The sequence below is a fragment of the Cetorhinus maximus genome, chromosome 11, assembly GCF_964194155.1.
Source record: "Cetorhinus maximus chromosome 11, sCetMax3.hap1.1, whole genome shotgun sequence".
Classification (NCBI taxonomy): Eukaryota; Metazoa; Chordata; class Chondrichthyes; order Lamniformes; family Cetorhinidae; genus Cetorhinus; species Cetorhinus maximus.
This window is the reverse complement of record NC_135889.1, coordinates 84,592,716-84,615,060: the sequence shown is the minus strand read 5'-3', so window position 1 is coordinate 84,615,060 and position 22,345 is coordinate 84,592,716. Positions and strand designations below refer to the sequence as shown.

At 41.7% G+C, this 22,345-nt stretch overlaps 1 protein-coding gene across 3 annotated transcripts in view; it reads left to right on the top strand.

Moving 5' to 3' along the window:
• Positions 1-22,345, top strand: part of LOC144686736 (protein mono-ADP-ribosyltransferase PARP14-like) — a 47,643-nt gene that overhangs the window by 9,477 nt on the left and 15,821 nt on the right. For all 3 annotated transcript variants that reach the window (XM_078552349.1, XM_078552348.1, XM_078552350.1), the window contains 9 exons: positions 19-58; positions 1,795-2,055; positions 5,779-6,015; positions 7,250-9,504; positions 9,593-9,829; positions 9,927-10,148; positions 17,626-17,704; positions 19,848-20,000; positions 21,125-21,187. In XM_078552349.1, the coding sequence (XP_078408475.1) occupies positions 19-58; positions 1,795-2,055; positions 5,779-6,015; positions 7,250-9,504; positions 9,593-9,829; positions 9,927-10,148; positions 17,626-17,704; positions 19,848-20,000; positions 21,125-21,187 (3,547 nt within the window). The remainder of the gene's footprint in view (positions 1-18; positions 59-1,794; positions 2,056-5,778; positions 6,016-7,249; positions 9,505-9,592; positions 9,830-9,926; positions 10,149-17,625; positions 17,705-19,847; positions 20,001-21,124; positions 21,188-22,345) is intronic.

Here is a 22,345-nt window from a genome sequence, read left to right as displayed (position 1 = left end):
ATTTTTGTGCTTTAACAGGACCTGAATTCTGTAAGAAAACAACCCACAACAGAACAAGGTACTTCTATTTTCTTCTCAAAAGTTAAACATTGATTCACTCAGGAGGTGGTGGCATAGTGGGAATATCGCTGGACTGGCAATCCAGAGGCCTAGCTAATGCTGTTGGGGATATGGGTTCAAATCACAGCTGGTGGAATTTAAATTTAATTAATAGCTGAATAATGAAACTTGTGACCATGAAACTATCATTGATTGTTGCAAAAACCCATTTGGTGCACTAATGCCATCCTTCCCTGGGGTGGGGGGGGTGCTCAAAGGGCACGCAAAAGAATCCACAAAAAGAATGATGTTTTTCTGTGGATTGAAAGTTACTAGTGCAGAATACGTAGAATTGAGTGGCTAAGGCAGAACTTGGAAGAAAATACGTGAGTGTAAATCAGTTTAAAATATTTTGGTTCGGTGACAATAAATCTATATTAATGGTGATTTGGGGTGGGGGGAGGTGGGTGCAAGATTCGGAATATTAGGAAGACCCAAAACGAAAAAACTATGCCTCCATGTTTTCTTTAAATAAATACATTTTTAAAATTTCTTGTTATTGACTGTAATTTTAGTGGATACTAAATTTGCACTGCAATTTTAGTTGAAACTAATTTCAGCTATGATCTTATTGAATGATGAAACAGGCTCAAGGGCTGAATGGCCTACTCCTGTTCCAATGTTCCTTTCATATCATTTTTCAAGTTGAATTCACATCTTAGAAAATGTCATTTATATTTTTGAGGGATTTTAACCCATTGCCAAAGAGAAAGCTATTTTATTTAGGAATGTGGTAAAGTACAGCATCAAGGATCTTTGTTGCGCATCTGACTGCTCCCATAGTTCAAAATGCACCAAGCTATTTTCTGGATGTAAGGTACATTTGACCAGGGCTGTCTGATTCTATGAACATTAATGTGATTGATGACGTGAAAACTTTTATATTTCCTTCAGCTGAAATGTAACCCTATAGTTTCAGCAACATGCCTGTTGAATACTTCACTCAAACAGCATTAGTCACGGTGGTACCATTTCAGATGTAACCCCTCACCACCCACTCACTTCCTCAATGCTGCTGTGTGTATCAGGGTTTTTTCCCTTCCTGTCTGTAGTTTACCAGCCTGTCTTTGCTAGAATATCGTTGACACACTGCTAATGGGACACTGCCAGTAACTGGGGCGGCCATCAGTGCGCACCCACAATGCACCATCACAGCTTCAGATCCTATTGAAATTAGTTCACAGATTCCCTGAAAGGTTCCCACAGATCCATAAGGGTCCATGGTTCCCAATTTGAGACCGGCTAAGGGAACATGTCTGGGGTCAATTAAGACCTAGCTAACTCATTCCGCCCCTTCCTTCATTGGTGGCGGGTGCCAGAGCACAGGCAGATGGTTGTCAGAGGTACTTGAAATAGCGTTTGTGCTTACCTGTACTCTCACTCTGACTCTACGAACTTCATAGATCAGCACCAGATGGCACTGGTGCTTGTGATCCTGGTCTAAATGTCAGAATTGTGACCCACATATTTTTGGCACCATCGTCTATTAAACTGCAAATTAACTTAATTTTTTATTTCATAACCTAAATATGTTGGCGTTCTTTTTTAAATCAAATGCAACTTATACCAATGATCAGTTTTGCATCTTATAAATTTACAAAAAAACTAAAGAAATGATCCAATGGGAATTGGAGGAGTAAAGGTCTTGATGCTACTAATGTTTGTTGTGATGATGTTGTGATTCTTCTTGTTAAGATGCTCAGGCAGTGTTGAACCAACAAACCCATACAGTGGAGAACGTTCAATTAATGGCGAGGGGGCTTCATGATGAAGAGGGTAAAGCTCCTCAACAATCCTCAGCTGTAGCACTTAAAAATCTTCCTAAAAATACCCCGTGTGAAATGTTAAATCTACTGGTCGAAAATTTTACTGGACTATCTGAAGAAGATGGTAATTTCAGCCTGGAAGTGTTGAGCGAAATTAATGTGGCTGTTGTGACTTTCAAAACGGATGTTGGTAAGAGTTAACATTCAATTAATATTTCGTTCAAGAATAGAATCATAGAAAGTTTATGGCACGAAAAGAGGCCACTTGGCCCATCGTGTATTACCCACCCAGCCTAATCCCACTTTCTAGCATTTGGTCCGTAGCCCTGCAGGTTATGACACTTAAGGTGTCCAGACACCTTTTAAATGAGTTGAGGGTTTCTGCCTCTATTACCCTTTCAGTCAGTGAGCTCCAGACCTCCACAACCCTCCAGGTGAAAGAAGATTTCCTCATCTCCCTTCTAATCTTTCTACCAATCACTTTAAATCTGTGCCCCCTAGTCACTGACCTCTTTGCTAAAGTAAATAGGCCTTTCCCATCCACTCTGTCCAGGCCCCTCACAATTTTGTACATCTCAATCAAATCTCCCCTCAGCCTCCTCTGTTCCAAGGAGAACAACCCTATCCTATCTTTCCTCATAGCTGCAATTTTCCAGCCCTGGCAACATCCTCGTAAACCTCCTCTCTAACCTCACTCACTCACTCACTTTTCCAGAACCGCTTCATCCAATTCAGGGTGGCAGGGAGTCAGAGCCTAGTCTGACAGGCAATGGGCGCTAGACAGGGTACACCCAAGATGGGACACCAGTCCATCACAGCACATACTCACACACACACTAAGGGGCAATTTAACCATAGGCAATCCACCTAAGCAGCACGCCTTTGGATGGTGAGAGGAAACCAGAGCACCCAGTGGAAACCCACACAGGCAACATGCAAACTCCACAGAGGCAGACACACACACCCCAACCACACACATACACACACACACACACACACACCAACCACCGCACCCCCACCCCACTGTGACCACTCTAATGCAATTACATCCTTTCTGTAATGAGGTGACCAGAACTGCACACTCTGTGTTACAGAGTTAGAATATCTATGTTCAGCAACAGAAGTACAACAGGCATCTTTCATTTTGAAGAAAAAGCAATCCAAATTATTGATAGAAATACAAACAATGTTGAGAATGTGCAACAGGTCTTCAGCACCTGAACAGAGAAAATACAAATTAACATTTCATGCGACGATTGATTGTGGGAGCTGATTTCCAGCACAAAATTGCACACTTATTCCCTCAACTTATTTTTCACAACAGAAAAATTTAAATTTCTTTTTTACATATATTAGTTTATAATACTGCATCTTAGCATATTAGAATGAAGCCCTAAACTGTAAGCCCATTAAGTGTATATCAATTACATGCACACTTTTCCATTGGCCAGAAGGGCACTGCTTGCTCTGCTGGTTCCTGCTGTGTGGGTCTCATGTACCCAGCAGTAACCCCAATGTAAAGTTACTTATTCATTAGGACCAACCACCAGGAAAATGAAACATAGAAAATTTATGGCACAGAAGGAGGCCATTCAGTCCATTGTGTCTGAAACAAAAAGAGCTAACCAGCCCACTTTCCAGCTCTTGGCTCATATTCCTGTAGGTTATTGTATTTCTTGTGCATTTCCAAGTATTTCTTAAATATGATAAGAGTTTCTGCCTCTACCATTCTTTAAGGCAGTGAATTGTACGCCCCATTATCTTCTAAGTGAAAAAAAATCTCCTTAAGTCTCCTCTCATCCTTCCACCAATGACTTTAAATCTATGCCCCTTGGTTATTGACCTCTCTGCCAGTGGAAGTAGGATGTTCATCTCCACTCAGTCTATATTTTCCTAAGTTTTACTCGGATAAAAGAAAATTGCACTTTGAGCCTTTTGGCACTGGCATCCTTATGAGATTCATATATCAGGAGCCAGCAACACAACATCAATATAAAAGCAACTTTAGATAAGAACATAGAGTTGCTTTTATTCATCCCTGTATCGAGACATTTGAGAATAGCATTAAAAAGAAGCCATTGAACAGAGATCTAGTCCAAAAGAGCACAGGCTGCTATTCACCATTACAATTTCAATCTAGACTCAAGCTGCTCTAAATTTGACTGTCAAATCACAAGAAACTCCTTCAGCAGAGATGGAATGATCCTTGCGATGTTAATATTTCAAAAGCCGCACATCTAAAGTGCTGGCAAGTAGAGGATATTGTTAATTATAGCACTGGCTGTTTACTGTATATTGCTGTATATCCAACAGCACATGCTTCGCTCATTGCCCGATATCATTAGGAACTCTGATTTCAAACAGTTAAAAATATTCTTGTTTTAAATTCACATTTTTAATGATTAAAAAAATGATGAGACATGTGTCTGTTCCTGTTTGCGCAATAACCAGCCAGTATTCTGTTCAACAGTGTTAATGAGCATTCCTGAGATACCCTGTTCAAAATGCTGGTTATGTTGTAATCCTTCCCTCTGCTGAATTTTGTGTGTATTGACAAGTAAAGTCGTGGCTAACTGAGATGAGTTTGTGCTTTTACAATCTAAAGTTTGTGATTAGGTAATTTTGAATTGGCTTTCTGTCTGTAGTTATACTTGTTATTCTGTGGTCGAGGGGGCAAAATTGAATAGCCCCTGTAACAGGCACGAAGGTCATGATGCCCAATTAACCCATGGCAGTTTCTCCCAATGCAGATAGATTGCAAACTCAGTGCTGCCTGCTCAGTTAAATGATTGTAGCGTGCAGCCCAGTGCTAAATGCGCTGGTGAGTGGATGCATGTCTCAAGAGGGAGCCTAGTTTCTGTGAAATTGGAAGCAATTAAAGCCAGCTTGCACTACTTAAAGTCAGCATGCATTACTTAAATGGGAACTGCAGTCTGGTTAGAGCAGGTGTGGCAAGTGGCCAGAGAAGAGTGTCTAAGCTGCAAGAAATTCTCTCTGGTGCAAGAGGGAGAGAGCCTCCAAGGTTGTCAGATGCTTTGGTGCAGGAGATAAACAGAAGAAGCCATGTCCTTTAGCCACAAAGTGCCGGAAAGACATTCGGACAGACGTTGCGAAGGCAGAGGGGCCAGATAGCTGTTACGGTCAATATCAACAGCCTTGGCCCCCCCCAAAGGCCTGGATGCTGTGTCGCAAGAAGTTCAATGACTTCACACAAGTGGTCAAGGTCAGTAATGCCTCTTCAAATGCCACGTTCTACCAATGAAACCAATAGCCTCATACACTGTTCAATACACCGTACCCCCATCACTTGCCTGCGAACAATCTCTATCAATCATGATTCAGACCACACACTGCAGCAATAATTGAGCTAGCACATTGCAACTAGTGGCTTGATTCCAATATTCCTTTGATCTTTAGTTAGGAATCCAGTGGGGCAGTGTCAATATTAGAGTGATGGCGGGGGTGGGGTAAAAAAACTAAGGTGTGATTACATCACATCACAGATGTTCTAATTAAAGAATCAAATATGAAATATTGAACATGTTCATAACCAGTAGATGCAAATTTTAGTGCCAAGTTGACAAAGTGCTACTGAGGTGAACAAACATCTCAGGGATGGGTGGAAGATAGAGACTATAATGTAAAACTGACTAGAGTGGCACAAAATGTTATACTCTCTGGGACAAATGGGCTTCTCTTTGATGAGCACAGAATTCCCAAAAATTGACTTCTTTCTAAAGCACTGCCTCACTATCGTTGCTTTTCTGAAATAATTGTTTTCCTAATAATCACAAGTGTTATGAGTATTAAGATATAATTTCAATTCCTCAATGATGCTATTTATTCGTAATCCTCAGATAAATTGACAGAAAAAGTATTGCAATCATTTTTTATTCTTGTAATTTATTTTTAGACATCACTGAATTCATCAAAAAGTGTTCCAAAAAGGTTTTGAGTAACCGGCAAAATATTGTGGCAGAGCAACTTGAAATAACAACAAGTGTAATAGTGGAGAACCTGCCTTCTCGAGTCAGTGAAGATTTGTTAAAACTGTACTTTGAAAACCCTAGGAATGGATGTGGAAATGTGACTACCACAGAACTAATACCTGAGGACAACATAGCTGTTGTTTCTTTTGAAAATCCTGAAGGTAATGTTTGCATACCAGAAGCGGAGGCATTGGCATAGTGATATTGTCGTTGGACTAGTAATCCAGAGACCCAGGGGAATGTTCTGGGGACCTGGGTTTGAATCCTGCCATGGCGGATAATGGAATTTGAATCCAACAAAAATCTGGCATTAAAAGCCTAACGATGATCATGAAACCATTGTTGATTGTTGTAAAAACTCATCTGGTTCACTAATGTCCTTTAGGGAAAGGAAAACTGCCAACCTTACCTGGTCTGGCCTACATGTGACTCCAAACACACAGCAATGTGGTTGACTCTTAAAGTGCCCTCTGAACAAGGGCAATTAGAGATGGGCAATAAATGCTGGCCGAGCCAGCAACGCCCATATCCCATGAATGAATAGAAAAAAAGAATCTGTAGACCATTTAAGCTAATTGGGCTGGATTTAATTGCTTCAGCAGTGGGGCCAGCTGAAGAGCTGGTGGTAACCACTCCGCGATCATTCCTGGTAGCCCTGGTGTGATTAAAATCCAATTAGGCACTTACTTGGTTGGCGTTGGGGCTTGTGGGCCTTGCAGTGCGATGGCCTGCCTCTGACTGGTGCTGGTCAGTCAGCAGCTGGCAGCACTTTATACCAGTAGCGCTACCAAAAGCAGTGGCCACTTCTGGTACTGCAGTAGGTCCAGGAGGAGGAAGACCCAAGAACACATGTAAGTGGGGCGGGTTCACTAGGGCCAGTCAGGCAGGGTCTAGCGAGGGGGTGAGTTCTTCGCACAGGGCCCCCCTTGTCACTGGCAGATCCCTCCATTGGGCGTAGGGTGCTTGAACAAGAGGGGAAACCCCCCCCCACACCCAATTGGTCACAGGATACAGCTGGCATTCTGCCCTCATGGCTTGGCTTCCCCCGCCACTGGTAGAATATCAGCTATCATGGGATGAGGCCCATAAGTGTTCATAAATTGCCCGCAGTGGCCTCAGTTGGCCTAAGGATGGGAAGGTCATCGTCAACTCCTTCTGCCCCAGACTCAATTGGGAGGAGTTGGGAAGCAATGGACTCTCCACTCCACACCTTTCTGCTCCATTAAACATCAACCCCCCCCAACCCACCGCTCCTCCTCCCACTCTCCATCCATCCACGCCTCCCAACCCACTCCTGGAGGGATGGGGATGGTGGTTGGATGTGGGCATGAAATTCCCCCCATTGTTCCTAGAAAATGTTTCTAGAACATAATTCTCTGTTTGTTTTATTTACAGTTCTGAATACTATTCTGGCTAAAACACACACTATTAACAAAACACCAATCTACGTCTATCCATATTACAAGTCTTTGGGTTCAGCTTTGTATGGGAACAAAAGACCAGTTGTGAAAATGCCAGATCCCTTCACCTTCGATATTGATCCCTACATCCTGAAGATTCTTAAAAGTGATAGACAGCGAATTGCGGAAATCCATGACAAAATGTCAATGCACCACTGTAACATTGCTCTGCCCGAATCAGATTTATCAAACTCAATCAAGATATTTCCAACTTTTTCAAGACAAGAAAGCTCATTGAGAAAACTTGTGAAGAATTGGAAAAAAGAAGCTTTAGGCAATTTAACTGGTATCCTGTTAAAGTACAAAACTATTGAAAATAACGTGAGTCAACAAATCTGGGAAATAATACGGGGAGATCTTGATCAGTATTTGAACCATAATGTTGCTGTTATACCGGAGATTTCAAGGGGAAAAGTAATGGTCACTGGAGAATCTGGCAGTGTAGATACTCTGCAACAAGCATTCAAATCAGTTATGGATCGTGTCACGGAAAAATTGGAACAGGAAAAACAAAGTGTGACTGAGACAGTTGCTTGTAATCCAGCTAAAAATAATTTATTATTGAGCACTGGCCTTGAAAAGCACGTCTCCACATTGTTTCCAAACCTCAGCATGCAATTCAACTCAACTACAGGTCAAATAACACTACATGGTTTGTGTTCAGATGTTTATGCTGCCAAAAGTAATATATTGGAAAGAGTTCTTCAAATGAAACAAAAGCAAATCAATATGAACCCTCAGCTTATAGGTTTTCTACAAAGATTAGACCCCAATGAGGTTTCTTGCTGCTTGTTCATATCAAATGGAATCAATGCTGTGTATGACATTAAGGATAATTGTGTTCTGCTGCTAGGAAATACAGATATTTCTTTAACTGCAGCAGAACAGCAGATCAAAAAACATCTCAGTTTCAAGTGTATTGACGTAGAAGATCTAAATGTCATCAGAATGCGTGAGTGGGCACAACTGAAAGAAAAATTGGACACGAAGCTGAATTCTCCCAGTAAACAGGTTGAAATGGAGGAGACACCACTACATGGGCACATGCAGATCATTATCGCTGGCTATTCTAATGCTGTCATGGAAGCTTTTGAAATGCTTTCAGATTTTGTCAAGAAAAACACAATCATTCAAAAACACATTCTATTTAAATCTGGTGGAGTCCTGAAGTTTTTGATGGACGTTAAGAAAATTGATCTTTTCCAAGCACCACCAAAGGGCGTGAAAATAAAAGTCAATAATATGGCAAATGGTGTTGTCATATCTGGTCCCCAAGAGAATGTCTATCAAGTGGAGAAATTACTTTTCGATGCAGCTTCCACAGTAATTAGTTCAGTCTTGAAAATGACCAAACCAGGAACAAACAAGATTTTCAAAGAAAAGGAAGATATGTATGTTACTACTGTAATGCATAAATTTAAATGTGTTCTAAAAACTATTAAGCATGGTGTCTTTGGAGACAATGGTGAATTGGGGCAGGCTCACTGTAAAGTACAATTGCCTCTTGGGCCTTTAGTTACTGTTTACAGAGGAGACCTCTGCAAGATTCAAGTTGATGTAGTTGTCAATGCAGCAAATGAAGAACTAGAGCACATTGGAGGTCTTGCAGGAGCTCTACTAAAAGCAGCAGGTCCCATATTGCAAGATGATTGTAAATGGATTGTTAACCATCAAGGATCTCTTATGCCTGGTGATGCAGTTATTACAGATGCTGGTAACCTACCATGTTCCAAAGTGATTCATGCAGTTGGTCCAAGATGGATGCAAACTAATGCAGAGACAGCTAAGAAATGCTTAAGAAAGGCCGTGAAGCAAAGCCTATGTCTTGCCGAATCCCACAATTTGAAGACTATAGCAATTCCTGCTATTAGTTCAGGAATATTTGGATTTCCATTGCCTTTGTGTGCAGAAATAATTGTCAGATCAATCAGAGAGCACTGTGTTGATTCACAGGGTGGCAGTGCACTGAAAGAGATCCATTTGGTAAACCATGATGAGCAAACAGTTCATGCTGTTTCAGGTGCTGTTCAGAAAATATTAGGTGAATTTTTGCTTCTTACTCCTGTGCAACCAGAAAGGCTTAACATTGACAGCAGGATGAAAAACGCAAGCATAAGTTGTCTGCATAAAGCCCAAACAAAAGAAGGTCTAAATGTCATTGTTGACAAAGGCAATATTCAACATGTAACAGTAAGTCTTTACCAATGTATTTGAGAATGTCATTCATTCCAAACATCATATTTTATTTTTATTATAATTGTTTGTTTTCTATTTCCAGGTTGATGTCATTGTAAATATCATTGGAATGGATTTTGATCTTACTGCTGGTGCAGTTTCCCAAGCATTATTAAAGAAAGCTGGTCCAAAGCTCCAAGCATTACTGTTGAATGAAAAGCACAGTAAAAAACATGCTATGGGAAGAATTTATGAAACAAAAGGATGCAATCTTAACTGTGAAGAAGTCTTTCACGTTGTTGTTCCTTTCTGGGATAAAGGAAAAGGAGATGCAGAAAAGGTAATGTACATTCTAATATTAATCCCAAATCAGCAATTCATGTTTTTGAAGTATTACGTTATTGGATAAAAACACTTGGTATGAATTTACTTTCCAGCTGTTAAGAAATATAATCAAAGACTGTCTGAAGAACACAGAAGCATTACAGTTGAATTCTATTGCTTTCCCAGCAATTGGAACTGGCAAATTGGGTTTTCCAAAGGAGCTTGTTGCAACCTTGATGTTTGAAAAAGTTCTAAATTTCAGTAGTAAGAGGCATACACAACATCTTAAGAATGTTCACTTTGTGGTGCATCCTGATGATGTTCCAACTTTGCAGGTATGAATTTATTATAGTTGAGCTTTATTTTCAAATCTCTTGCATCATTAAACTATTATTAGTGAAGCAAAATGTTGATCAAAATTGATGACTTTGTATGTTCATTAGGGTAACAAAATCTATTAATATGAAATAATTAGGCATTAATTATGTATTTTTTACTGAATAATTTTGACCTAACCAGCTTGATTTGATCCTGAATGGCGCTGCCTCCATTTTCGTTTTAGTGCAGTTACTGTACGTGTGCCAAGAACTGCGTTGAAACTGCATATGCTCATCTGTTTTTTAAACACACCGTCACTTCACTCATTGCCTCTCCTGACCCTCTTGCTCTCTCCCACTTGCTGCCTATCCTGACACTCTTGTTCCTTCCTGCTTGTTGCCCCTCTCCCGACCCCCTCACTCTCTCCCACTCTCTGCCCTGCTCACTATTCCCTATCCCAACCCCTTGTGAGCATGGGCTCGGAAGGGAAGAAGTAAGGGGAGGGAGCTAGGGGGTCAGGAGGGGGCAGCAAATTGGATGGAGTGAAGGGTTCAGGAGAGGGCGGTGAGTGGGAGGGAGTGAGGGGGCCGGGAGAGGGGTGGCGAGTGGAAGGGAGCAAGCGGGGATCAGGAGTAGCAACAAGTGGGAGGGAGCGAGGGGATCAGGAGGTGGTAGTGAATGTGAAGGAGTGAGAGGGTCAGGAGAGGGTCAGCGAGTGGGCGTGAGTGAAGGTGTTGGGAGGTACTGTCAAATAGGAGAGAGTGAGGGGGTCAGGAGGGGGTGGCGACTGGGATGCAGTGAGGGGGTCTTGAGAGGTGTGGCGAGTGGGAGGGAGAGAGGGGTCAGGAGAGGGACAATGAGTGGGAAGGAATGAGGGGGGTCGAAGAGGTGGTGAGTGGGAGAGAGAGGGAAGCAGCGAGTGGAAAGGAGCAAGAGACGTGGTGGGTGGGTGGTGGGAAGCAGTGAGTGGGAGAATGGTAGTAGGTTAGTAAGATAGAAGAGGAAACAGAGAGTAGTGATAAATGGCTGTTTTTCAGATTGGAGGAAGGTTTGTTGTGGAGTTCCCCATGGGTCAATTTTGGGACTCTTGCTCTTATTGATATACATTAATGTTCTAGACTGTGGTGTGCAGGGCATGATTTCAAAATTCGCAGATGATATGAAAATTGGAAATATTGTCAACTGTGATGAGGAAAGTCTTGAACTTCAAAAGGACATAGACATGTTGGTGGATTCGGCAGACAAGTGGCAGATGAAGTTCAACGCAGAGAAGTGTGAGGTGATTCACTTTGGCAGGAAAAAGAGAACATCAAGAGAACATCAAGAACTAGAGGGCACAGATTCAAAATAATTGGCAAAAGGAGTAATGTGATGAGAGGAAAGATTTTTTTACCCAGAAGCTGGTTGGAGTCTGGAACAAACTTCCTGAAAGGGTGGTGGAAGCAGGTTCGATTGTGGTATTCAAAAGGGAATTGGATTGCTACCTGAAAAGAAAGAATGTGCAAGGTTATGGAAATAAGGCAGGGAAGTGGGACTAGGTGGAATGCACTTTCAGACCAAGAGTGCAGACTTGATGGGCCAAATGGCCTCCTTCTGCACTGTAAAGATACTGTGAAGAGGATTTTTGGGCCATGGTAGCCAAAAAGTTTCCAATGTAAAGATTACAGATCAGGAACATAACCTACCCTATTGCATGGTTTCTTAGGGAAAGTGACTTGTTTAGCATGTGTTCATTTAGCATGGTGCTTTTTAGGAACATACTACTAAATGAGGGATAACTGTATTAATTCAGGCATTGTGTGTTTTGCTGGCAAGGGCAGCATTTATTGCCTATTCCTAATTGCCCATGGGAGGTGGTACATGAATGACCACTGCAGTCCATGTGGTGTAGGTACAGCCGCAATGCTTTAGGGGGGCATTTCTAGGATTTTTACCCGGGGCAATGAAGGAATGGCGCTAGATTTCCAAGCTAGGATAATGTGTGACTTGCAGGAGACCTAGGAAGCGGTAGTGTTCCCTTGTGCCATTTGCTCTTATACTTCTAGATCATAGATGTCGCAGGTTTGGGAAATGCAATTGAAGAAGCCTGGACAAGTTGCTGCAGTGCATTGTGCAAATGGTATATACTGCAGCCACTGTGTGCTGGTGGGAGGGAGTGAATGTTTAAGGTTGTGGACGGGGTACCAATTGAGTGAGTTGCTTTGTCCTAGATAGTGTTGAGCCACTTGAGTGTTATTGCAGCTGCAATCATCAGGCAAGTGCAAAGTATTTCATCACGCTCCTGATCTGAGAGTATTCCATTACACTGTGCCTGGTAGATTTTGGAAAGGCTTTGCGATAAGAGGGTGAATCATTTGACGTGGAATATCCAGCTTCTGGTCTGCTGTATGTGGCAGGTCCAATTAAATTTCAGATCAATGGTGACCCCACCCACCCCCACCCTCCCCCACTACCAGATGTTGATGGTTGGGAATTTTACGATGGTAATGCCATTGAATGTAAACGGGAGGTGATCAAACACTTTCTTATTGGAGATAGTTATTGCCTGGCACTTGTGTGGCATGAATGTTACTTGTCACTTATCAGCCATAGCCTGAATGTTTCCCAGATCTTGCTGCAGCTTGGCATGGATTGCTTCAGCACCTGAGAAGCTGAATATAAATTTAATATAATACAACTGAGGGTGATCTCAGCAATGGAAGTCATGTACGTACCACCATTCCATTTCCTTTCTAAAACTCTCATCTCATGGTATGCTTATGATTCACATTTTGACTAATGTGGACAGTGACAGTGTTACATTTAATTTGCTATTCGTATGAACAATTGCAATACTGATCTACATTTGTTATAAATCTTTTGCCCTTTCCTTGTCCCTAATGCTCTTATCAGAAAATATGATAGCTAGTTATGATGTTTATCATCCAAAGTCAGTTATTCCCATATATTAGAAATTACAATAATACAAGCAACACCTCCCTGCAGTCTAAAAGTGCCCATCTACTGATAAGTGTTCTGGGTTCCCTATTTTTTAACCAACTTGTTATACAGTTCCAAGTTATAACAACTAAAGCGACTTATATTCACACAGTGTCTTTGATGTAATGAAACATCCCGTGCACTTCACAGGAGTGACAAAAAGCATGCTCCAAGTCCGCACTTGCCACCTGCGGTACTGATGGGCCCCCACGCCACCACAGGGAGGCTGCCACCATGAAGCTGGTGGACTCCCTATGTAACAGGGGGCAGCTCTGCTGTTGGCAAATTGCTGGTGGCTCTGTAAAATGGCACTTAATAGGGCCTTTGAGTATGCAAATCGGCTGCCTCCCTCCTTGGAGTGGCATCACAACCTGCCTCTGAGAAATTTCCCTAGCGGCAGGACTGTGTTGGAAAGCCATCCTGATGTGGCTCCTTGCTATTTTACAGGCTGCCTCCCAGCCCGCCACCTGGGAGCCATTAAAATTCTGCCCATTGTGTCAGATGACCAAAAGCTTGGCCAAAGAGGTTGTTTTAAAGGAGTGTATTAAAGGAGGAAAGTGAGGTAGAGAGACAGAGAGGCGTAAGGAGGGTATTCCTGAGATTTGGGCCTAGGCAGCTGAAGGCACTGTCACCAATGGGGCAGTGATTAAGATTGGGGATGCTCAGGAGGTAACAATTAGAGGGGTGACGATATCTAGGACAATTGTAGGGCTGGAGGAGGTTACAGAAACAGGGAGGGGCAAGGCCATTGAAGAATTTGAAAACATGGAGAATTTTAAAATCAAGGCATTGGTTGACTAACAGCCAGTGTACTGAATTAAAAGCCCAAACAATGTGTATTTTAGAGACTTCATTATCTAACTTATGTGTTACATCTTCAAAGGAATCAAGGGTGGTTTGTATGGTAGGATCTCCCCTTCCAAATCTATATTGGCTGTTTCTTAAGCTATATCTAGGTAGCTACTTCTGAACGCTATGCATTGGAATTTTACTTATTTTTGCTGTTAGGCTTAGTTGGTTTGTAATTACTAGAATCAGATTTGCCCCCTCCCAACTTCTGAATCAAAGTACAAAGTTTTCTTGCTTTCATTGCTGCAGAATTTTGCCAGGGCCCATTGGTCCCTTCAGGATAATAGACAGTACTCACATTTCCTCCCTGTTCTCCTTCGGAGTCCTAGAATGTATGCCATCCATCTCATTGAATTTATTGGCCTTAAACCTCTTTAACTTATTAAATACCACTGCCAAACTTACTTCAAAATTCAGATATCCCACATTTAAAGCAATGTTCTAATAGCACATAATTGTTACAGCACAGAAGGAGGTCATTCAGCTCATCATGTCTACACCAGCTCTCCAAATGAGCAATTCACTTAGTGCCATTCTCCCACCTTTTCCCCGTAGCCATGCACATTCTTCCTCTTCAGATAACAGTTTAATTCCCATCTGAATGCTTTGATTGAATCTGCCTCCACCACAGTCTCGCACAGTGCATTCCAGACCTTAGCTACTCACAAGTGAAAAAGTATTTTCTCATATGGCTTTTGCTTCTTTTGTTAATTACTTTAAATCTGTGCCCTATCATTCTCAATCCTTTCATGAGTGGGAACAGTTTCTCCCTATCTATTCTGTCCAGACCTCTCATGATTCTGAATACCTCTATCAAATATCCTCTCAACCTTCTTTTCTCCAAGGAAGGCAGTCCTAACTTCTCCAATTTGTCTTCATATCTGAAGTTCCTCATCCCTGGAACCATTCTCATGAATCTTTTCTGCAATGCTCTCACATCCTTCCTAAAGTGTGGCACCCGGAACTGGACACAGTACTCCAGCTGAGGCTAAACCAGTATCTTATAGAAGTTTAACATAACCTCCTTGCTCTTGTTTTCTCTGCCCCTATTAATAAAGCCTACGATACTGTGTACTTTATTAACCGCTCTCTCAATCTGTCCTGCAACCTTCAGTGACTTATGCACATATGCACCCAGGCCCCTTTGCTCCTGCACACCCTTTAGAGTTGTACCCTTTACTTTATCTTCAGTTCCGTCCCAATTATCCAATAAAATTCTAACTTGCTCTCTAGCTACTCTTTTCCTGCAATGTATTGATACTTCATCTCTTGAGCTCTGATATCTCTTTTAAGCTGTTCCAGAATATTCCTATAGTCCTCTCAGCATTCTTCCCTTTTATTGTTTCTTTACATGAATTATCTTATTCATCTGTCTTGGAGACTAAGACCCCAAAGTTCCTGAGTGCCACATGGGGCTATCAGAACAGGATTTGGGCTGGGACTTGATTCTGTGATATCTGTACTGGTGTTTCTTGCTTTCCCCTAGGTGGACATCATCTAAAATACTGAACTGGCAAAATAATGTCTCCTATCAGATATTCTGTCCTCCTGGTTCTGCCTCATATGCCTCCAATGTGAAATACACCTGCAGGTTGCAGGTTAAAATGTGCGTCAGCATTGAATAAGCTTCCTAGATTTCAATTTCATCCTTAATATATACAGCTACCCTTTCCACTCATCAGCTTTATCAGTCCTTGCTGAATTTCCCTCCCATCTTGTATCTCAGTTTGTCTTGTTGGTAGCACTTTAGCTTCTGGACCAAAAGAAAGTCCCACATCAAGGGCTGGATTTTCACTACCAGGATGGTTAACTCAAGTCAGGAAATTTCCCGAATCAGCAGACCTGCCTCAGCTTAAAACACCCGGAAACACACAATCTTTGCTCCAGGGGTGCAGATGTGGGATAGAGTCAGGCCCGCCGACCCTGGAAGCAGATTCTAGGTGGCAACAGGGGTGGGCAAATGCCAAGGCGGGCTGGTTAGAAGGCCCGGCTCAGTTCTCTGGAATGTGGTCCCAGTTGTAATATAAGCAGTTGGCCCCCTAGTCCTCATCCCCTCACCCACACCCCATTCCACCTCGATGCCAACCCTCCCAGAATCCACCATGGACAGACCTCAGGAGCCATGCAGAGATAAAATAAACTTCGAAGAGAGCTGTCACTCCACACACTTGATAGTGAAAAAACTCCTGTTCATGAAACCAATTCAAATCTTTTAAATCTTTCCTGATTAATATCTTATAAAAACAAACTTCTCTTCATTCCTCCCATCAAAAACAGCTAATCCTTTAATTCTCTTTAAGTTGTCAGTCAAACTGTGAACACAGATCCCCCTGTTGAGATAATTGTAGGTTTTGAAACTCAGCCAAACTTGCATTGTAAAAGAATAATGGCCTGTAGGGAAATGTCAGCAAATACTGCACAAACAGATGCTACATCAGCTGGACTGTCAATCAAAACAATCCAGAGAGTTTTTTTTAAACGGGCACTGGAAACATCAACCAATTGTTTTCTACAACTTAATGAGTGGAAAATTTAAAAAGCTTCAGATCATAACATTTAAACAGACCTCATCCGCTCTTCAAGAGTGTTTGTGACTACTCCATGAATTGGTGACTCCCACACTGCTGCTTAACACATTTGCAACAGCCAAAATGGGTTCTGTTCAAAGTCAGCAATGAGTTCAAATGGCCCACGGAGTTTGGGTTTCTCTCCTGTGTGACTCACACCCCTTCCCCTTTCCTTGGGGATCACACCCCTGGATCTGTTGGAAATGGAAGAGGGGCCTCCACATCCTGATCCCATCTGCCATTTTTAAAGGTCCACAAAGTTTTCTCAATTCCATGAAAATCCAGCCCCAAGCTTTCAGTAGGTGATCTAGACTAGACCTCCAGTGTATTACTGAAGTAGTGCTGTATTGTTGGATATATCACAACGTCCTGTGCAAGCACAAGGCATGGAGTGCTGAGCGAGCATTGGGGAGTGGGTTTGTATTTAGGCAGGTTCTTCACCCACGGGTGGTCCATGCTTCTAGTGGGTTTCTCTATTGGACATGGGCTTCCCAAGCAGAAGAGGCCCCACCCCACCACCAGGCTGCAGGCATATGTGCCAGCATATACGGACCCCCGCTACCTGTTGGTTAAGTACCAGCTGAGGCAGGTTGGGGTCCTTAAGTAGCCAGCTAAGGGCATCAGTTGGCCTCCAGGCAACAAGACCATCCTGGGGCTTTCTTATCCTGGACTAAACTGGAAAGAGGTGGGAAGGCAGTGGATCTCCACCTTGCACCCTCCTGCCTGATCATACGGTTGCCCCTGTCTCTGAACCCATCTCCCATGGGGGCATTAAATTCTGCCCATGAATTTTTCCTGTGCACAGTTTCCCCCTGACCTGCTGAGTGGTTTTCCATTTTCTGTTTTTATTTTAGATTTCCAGCATGCACAGTAATTTGCTTTTGTTTATCATTACTCTACATTATAATGATAAAATTTTACTATTTCATTGAGTATTTATTTCATTGTTCATTAATTTTAATTTGTTCCAATAATTATGATTTTATTCCTGTGAAAATACAGAAACATGCTGGCAATGCAAGGCAGTTCTCTTTCTTAAGATAATTGTTTCAAAAGTTGGCTCCACTGTTCTCAACCTTAACAATATTTTGTTGCTTAGGCAATGTCTCGTGAATTCGAAAAAACTTTTCTTTCTCAGCCGAAAAGGACCTATGTTGCTGCACAACAGAGACCCACAGGTAGGTGATTATTTGTTTCAAATACTGATTCAAATTGATTTACACACTGAGGATGAATGAATCATTTCTTAGCTCAATGCTCCCTTCCATCCTCCAGAGATTATTTGATCCAAGTATAGTCTAATTAAAGATACAAATGTCTATTGCATCCTTCCTGTACTTTCTAAAGAAGGATTAAGTATTCCACTATTCTTTTTATTTCAGGAAACATGAGTACATTTCTGTGCTTCCTTCCATGTAGTTGGATTTTCAAGCCCAATTCATTTTTACTGATACTTTATTTGAAGTAATTCAGCATGTTAATGTTTATATTATACCTATATATTGTTATGATCCCCAGCTGAGGTTACCACTGAACAAGCCTGATCCCAGGGTGGAACCCAGCTTGATAGATCCTAACTTTTATTTTGTTTTTTTAGGTATGTGGAGAAGGTTTACTGAACAGAGTCACCAGAGTCAGCTAATGAACTTTTAATAAAAGCATAAAACATTTATTAAACAAGAAAAGATGAACTATATGATATTATTCCTTCACTCACAGCTGTACCTTTACAGATATATACAGATTTGTAAGGATAACACATGTTACAAAAGTTATCTTATACTCTAATGTTCACAGTAAGTGCACAGTCCATGTAAACCAATTGTTGACCTGTGGTCAGACACACCACACTCTGAAACCAAGTGACAGACCACCCCAGACAGATGCAATGGATCTCTCCTCAAACCACGCCCCCCCCCCCCCCCCCACCCTAGATGCCTGTTATACTGTGAGCTAACCAGTATTACTATCAGTGAGCTTACTGAACTCCATCTTTCGCATAAGGATTTCCAATCTCCACTTTCCAAGAAGTCGCCTTGGAATCTTCTCCCAAACCGACACTTTCTCTCAGATGCCTTCCACAAGGGTTCACGTCCAGGGTTTCAAACTCTCCTTTTGTTTCACATGCCCATAGCAAAGAGTTACAGACCTTTGGTTGCCTCTTTTGACCTTTTGACTTCTCACAAGCCTTTATATTGCTTTGACTCAGCTTCCTGCAGTTTGGAGTTTTAAGCTTGAAGCTTGGAGTCTTTCTCCGCCCCTCACTCTCAACTTCACTTAACAGGACCTTTTCCAGGATCCTGTCCTTTCTTTGACTAGAAGGTCTGCTTGGGACTTTCTCCCGTTCCACTTCCTTGGATTTGGGGACTTTCTTCTTTGCCTTGGGACTGGCTATCTGTCTCCTTTGCTCCAGTCTCTCCCTGGCACCTACTTTCAATCAACTTTCCCTTAGGACTGGCTACTGCCCCTTCTATGCTGCTTCTGCCTGGCAGCTGTCTTCAAAACTGAACTCAAAACTGCTGTTTCTAGTGTGTGTCTGTGGGAAGGACCTGTCTCTCTGGATCCCTGTTGCTAGGCAGCAGCACAGTTTTTCTACTCATGTTTGCTTAACTCCTCTTACAGTTGTAAACACTCATTAGAAATGCAGGCACCTTTTGAAGTGAAACTGAAACTCAACTTGGCCTTTTCTTAACACACAGATACAGAAATACAAATCAAACTTAAACCTTAAAGCTAAAACTCATTCCTAACACCCACAAATACCAATATAACTTACTTAAACTATCTCTATTTCCTAACTCTCTCTCTCTCTCTCTCTCTATATGTATATAATATATATATAAATGTTGTACCAAAACTGATTTAGATATTTCAGGTTTTCAGCATATACTATTTTTAAATATGTTTTGCTCCTTCTCCTAGTCTAATACTTAGCTCTATATTCAAATTTTGAATATTCTATGGTTGAATTCTTGCATCATAATACCAAATTTGAAATCAACCACCTCTAAACATTAAATTATATTTTTATAGTAATACCTGTTAGCCCTGGAATTCTAAGGGTATTCTGTTGCAATTGTGGCAGGAGACATGCTGAACCCATAGAGAAATGCCTTTTAAGCTGTTTGTGCTGTTTTTTGTGGCGTCCACTGGCTTTCTGCAAGGGTCTTTGGCCCATTGTCCATCGTGTGCATCATATCAGTCCTTGTCCTTGTGTCAATACAATCTCATGCTTGCAGCTCCTTTCCCTTTTTTTTAGAAGAAAATAGTAATGGGCTCGTCATTAATATTGGTGCTTCAATCTATTTTTATCCTTTTCAGGACCTTTATTTGGAAGAGTTACTTCAGCTGCCGTAGACCAGGATGAAATTCAAGTAGGACCAATTTTGCTACAAGTAGTAACAGGAGATATAACAAAGGAGACCACGGATGCCATTGTCAACTCAACAAATAATAAGTTCACTCTAAAAGCAGGTATTGAAGCACAATGTTCAAAAATGATTTGGAGATGTGGAATATATTTCTTAACCTTTAACTTCTGCACGGATTTTATACATCAAAATATTATGCAGCTGAGAGTGCCTTGGATTTTACTGTACTAATATAGGTGAGGAATTCGGCACTCATCGTTACCATAGGGTGAAGCTGACAGTTATTTCTGGTGGCCACACATGCATAGTTAAATGTGGAAATCCAGAATTTGCCGTCTGAGATGACCTGCTGCTCCAAAGGGTGTAGTGTTACAGTCTCCACCGATTGACTTGATATTGAAATTAATGTAATGGCATAAACTTGAGATACTTATCCATTAATTGCACATTTAGGACAGCTGAAAAAGTTAGAGCTAATGCATTCAGTAGTAAGTGAGATTTTAGTGCCTTAATAAATGATAATTACTGCTGAACAACTTCTCTACCCCTGGAAAATTAATTTTAGAAGTGTGAGGTCTCATTCCCTTGGAAGAAAATTATTGTTAGAGATTTTTTTAAATTCTATTTTTCTGTCAATTTAATCTCTCTCCAAAAGTTCCATCTATATTTCCAATCTGTACTTCATTTTTGTACGTGATTTAAACCCGATTTAAACCTGGTTTATTCCTCATGGTTTGGACTCTGTGTGCCTCAGTTAAGATACCTCTATCCAAAAGGTTGAAGAGCCTTGCTGTTTCTTGGCCTGTTCAGAGGTGGTGCAGATCCTTGAAAGAAAGAAACACTGAAACAAACAACTGAATTAGTGGAAATATCCACTGACAAAAAGTCAGTGGACAACTGTCAGGTGAACAATGAGTGCTATTTGTTCTCTGCCAAGAACAAAATTTGGTCATAGTGTTTGACCAGCAAGACAGTTGCAACCATTAAATTATCATAGCGTTAGCATTAAAAAAAAGGATACAATTGAAAGAAGGAAGAACTTACATTTATGATACATCCTATTTACTAGCAGAGACACTGTTGATTTGGTTTAAAAAAAACATATCATCTGTGCCCATTTTGTTGTGTAGTACCAAGTATGATTGGTGCTTGGGTCAATTAATGATCAGTTATAAAATAAGGAATTGTTTTATGCTGCTATAAATTAATTTATGCATTTCATTTCAGGTGTTTCCAAGGCAGTCTTAGATGCTGCTGGTCAAACTGTGGCAGATAAATGCGAAGAACTAGGTACAGTTACTGTAGAGATTTGTTTTGCTGCCTCATTACCTACACTGAACAATGTAATTTATACCTGCAAATATTCCTGGTTAACAAATTTCTGTACTAAAACTGAAACATTGATTTTATGCAAAAGTATCAAGCAATGCAATAAGGCAGAATCAGGAGCTTTCCGATTGTTGAGGACATGTTGATAGGGCTGCCAAAGAGATTTTGGGTGGATCAGGGAAAGGGCTGACTGAGGAGCACGGTGCTTGATATTTTAAAAGAGGCCAAGAGCAGTTTGGGTCGCATTCTCCTGAGTCATCCTCCACACAAGGCTTCTACATCTCACCCCACATTACAGCTAGACTGTGGTTCTGATAATGCTTCCAAACTGGAGATCCCAAGCCCCCTCACCCAAGACTTGATTTCCCCCTCCCCCCGAAATTTCACTCTGTGCTCAATCCTACACCATAATACCAGTGCTACCTGTTCCCAAGATTTTTCCCCACACTTGCAAACACTTGGACCCATCCCAAATATTCTCAGGGCCCCTACTTACATGTTCCCAAAAACTAGGACTTGCTTCTATTTTTCTAGAACACCCCAACTCCTCTCAGTGCTAATAACAACAGCATACGTTTCTATTGCGCCTTTAACATATGATGGCAAAATGCTATACAGATGCATAATCAGACGAAAATGGACACAGAGCAACAGAAGGAGATGTTAAGTGGGTTGACCACATTCTTGGTCAAAGATGTTGGTTTTTAAGAGGGTCTTAAAGGACAAGGTACGTCAGAGGGTTTACATAGGATATTCCACAGGGATGACAGTTTAAAGCAGGCTTGTCCAACCTACGGCCCATGGGCCGGATGTGTCCTGCGAAGCCTCTCTATACGGCTTCTGGAGCCAGTTTTCAAAATGCTTGTCAAACAGGTAAGCATGAATGGAAGATTCTGCATGGAGCTGCTCCTCCGATCACAGGTTGTTTCTCTTCCACCTTTGCTGCTGACAGGCTCACTCAGCTAATCTGGAAGAGAAACAACCTGTGATTGGAGGTGCAGCGAACATCAGCTGCAGTGAGTTTGGGGCCTGGGGAAGCTGAGGAGCAGGAAGGCGAGGCCCAGGCAGCCGAGGAGCAGGAAGGCGAGGTCCAGGCAGCCGAGGAGCGGGAAGGCGAGG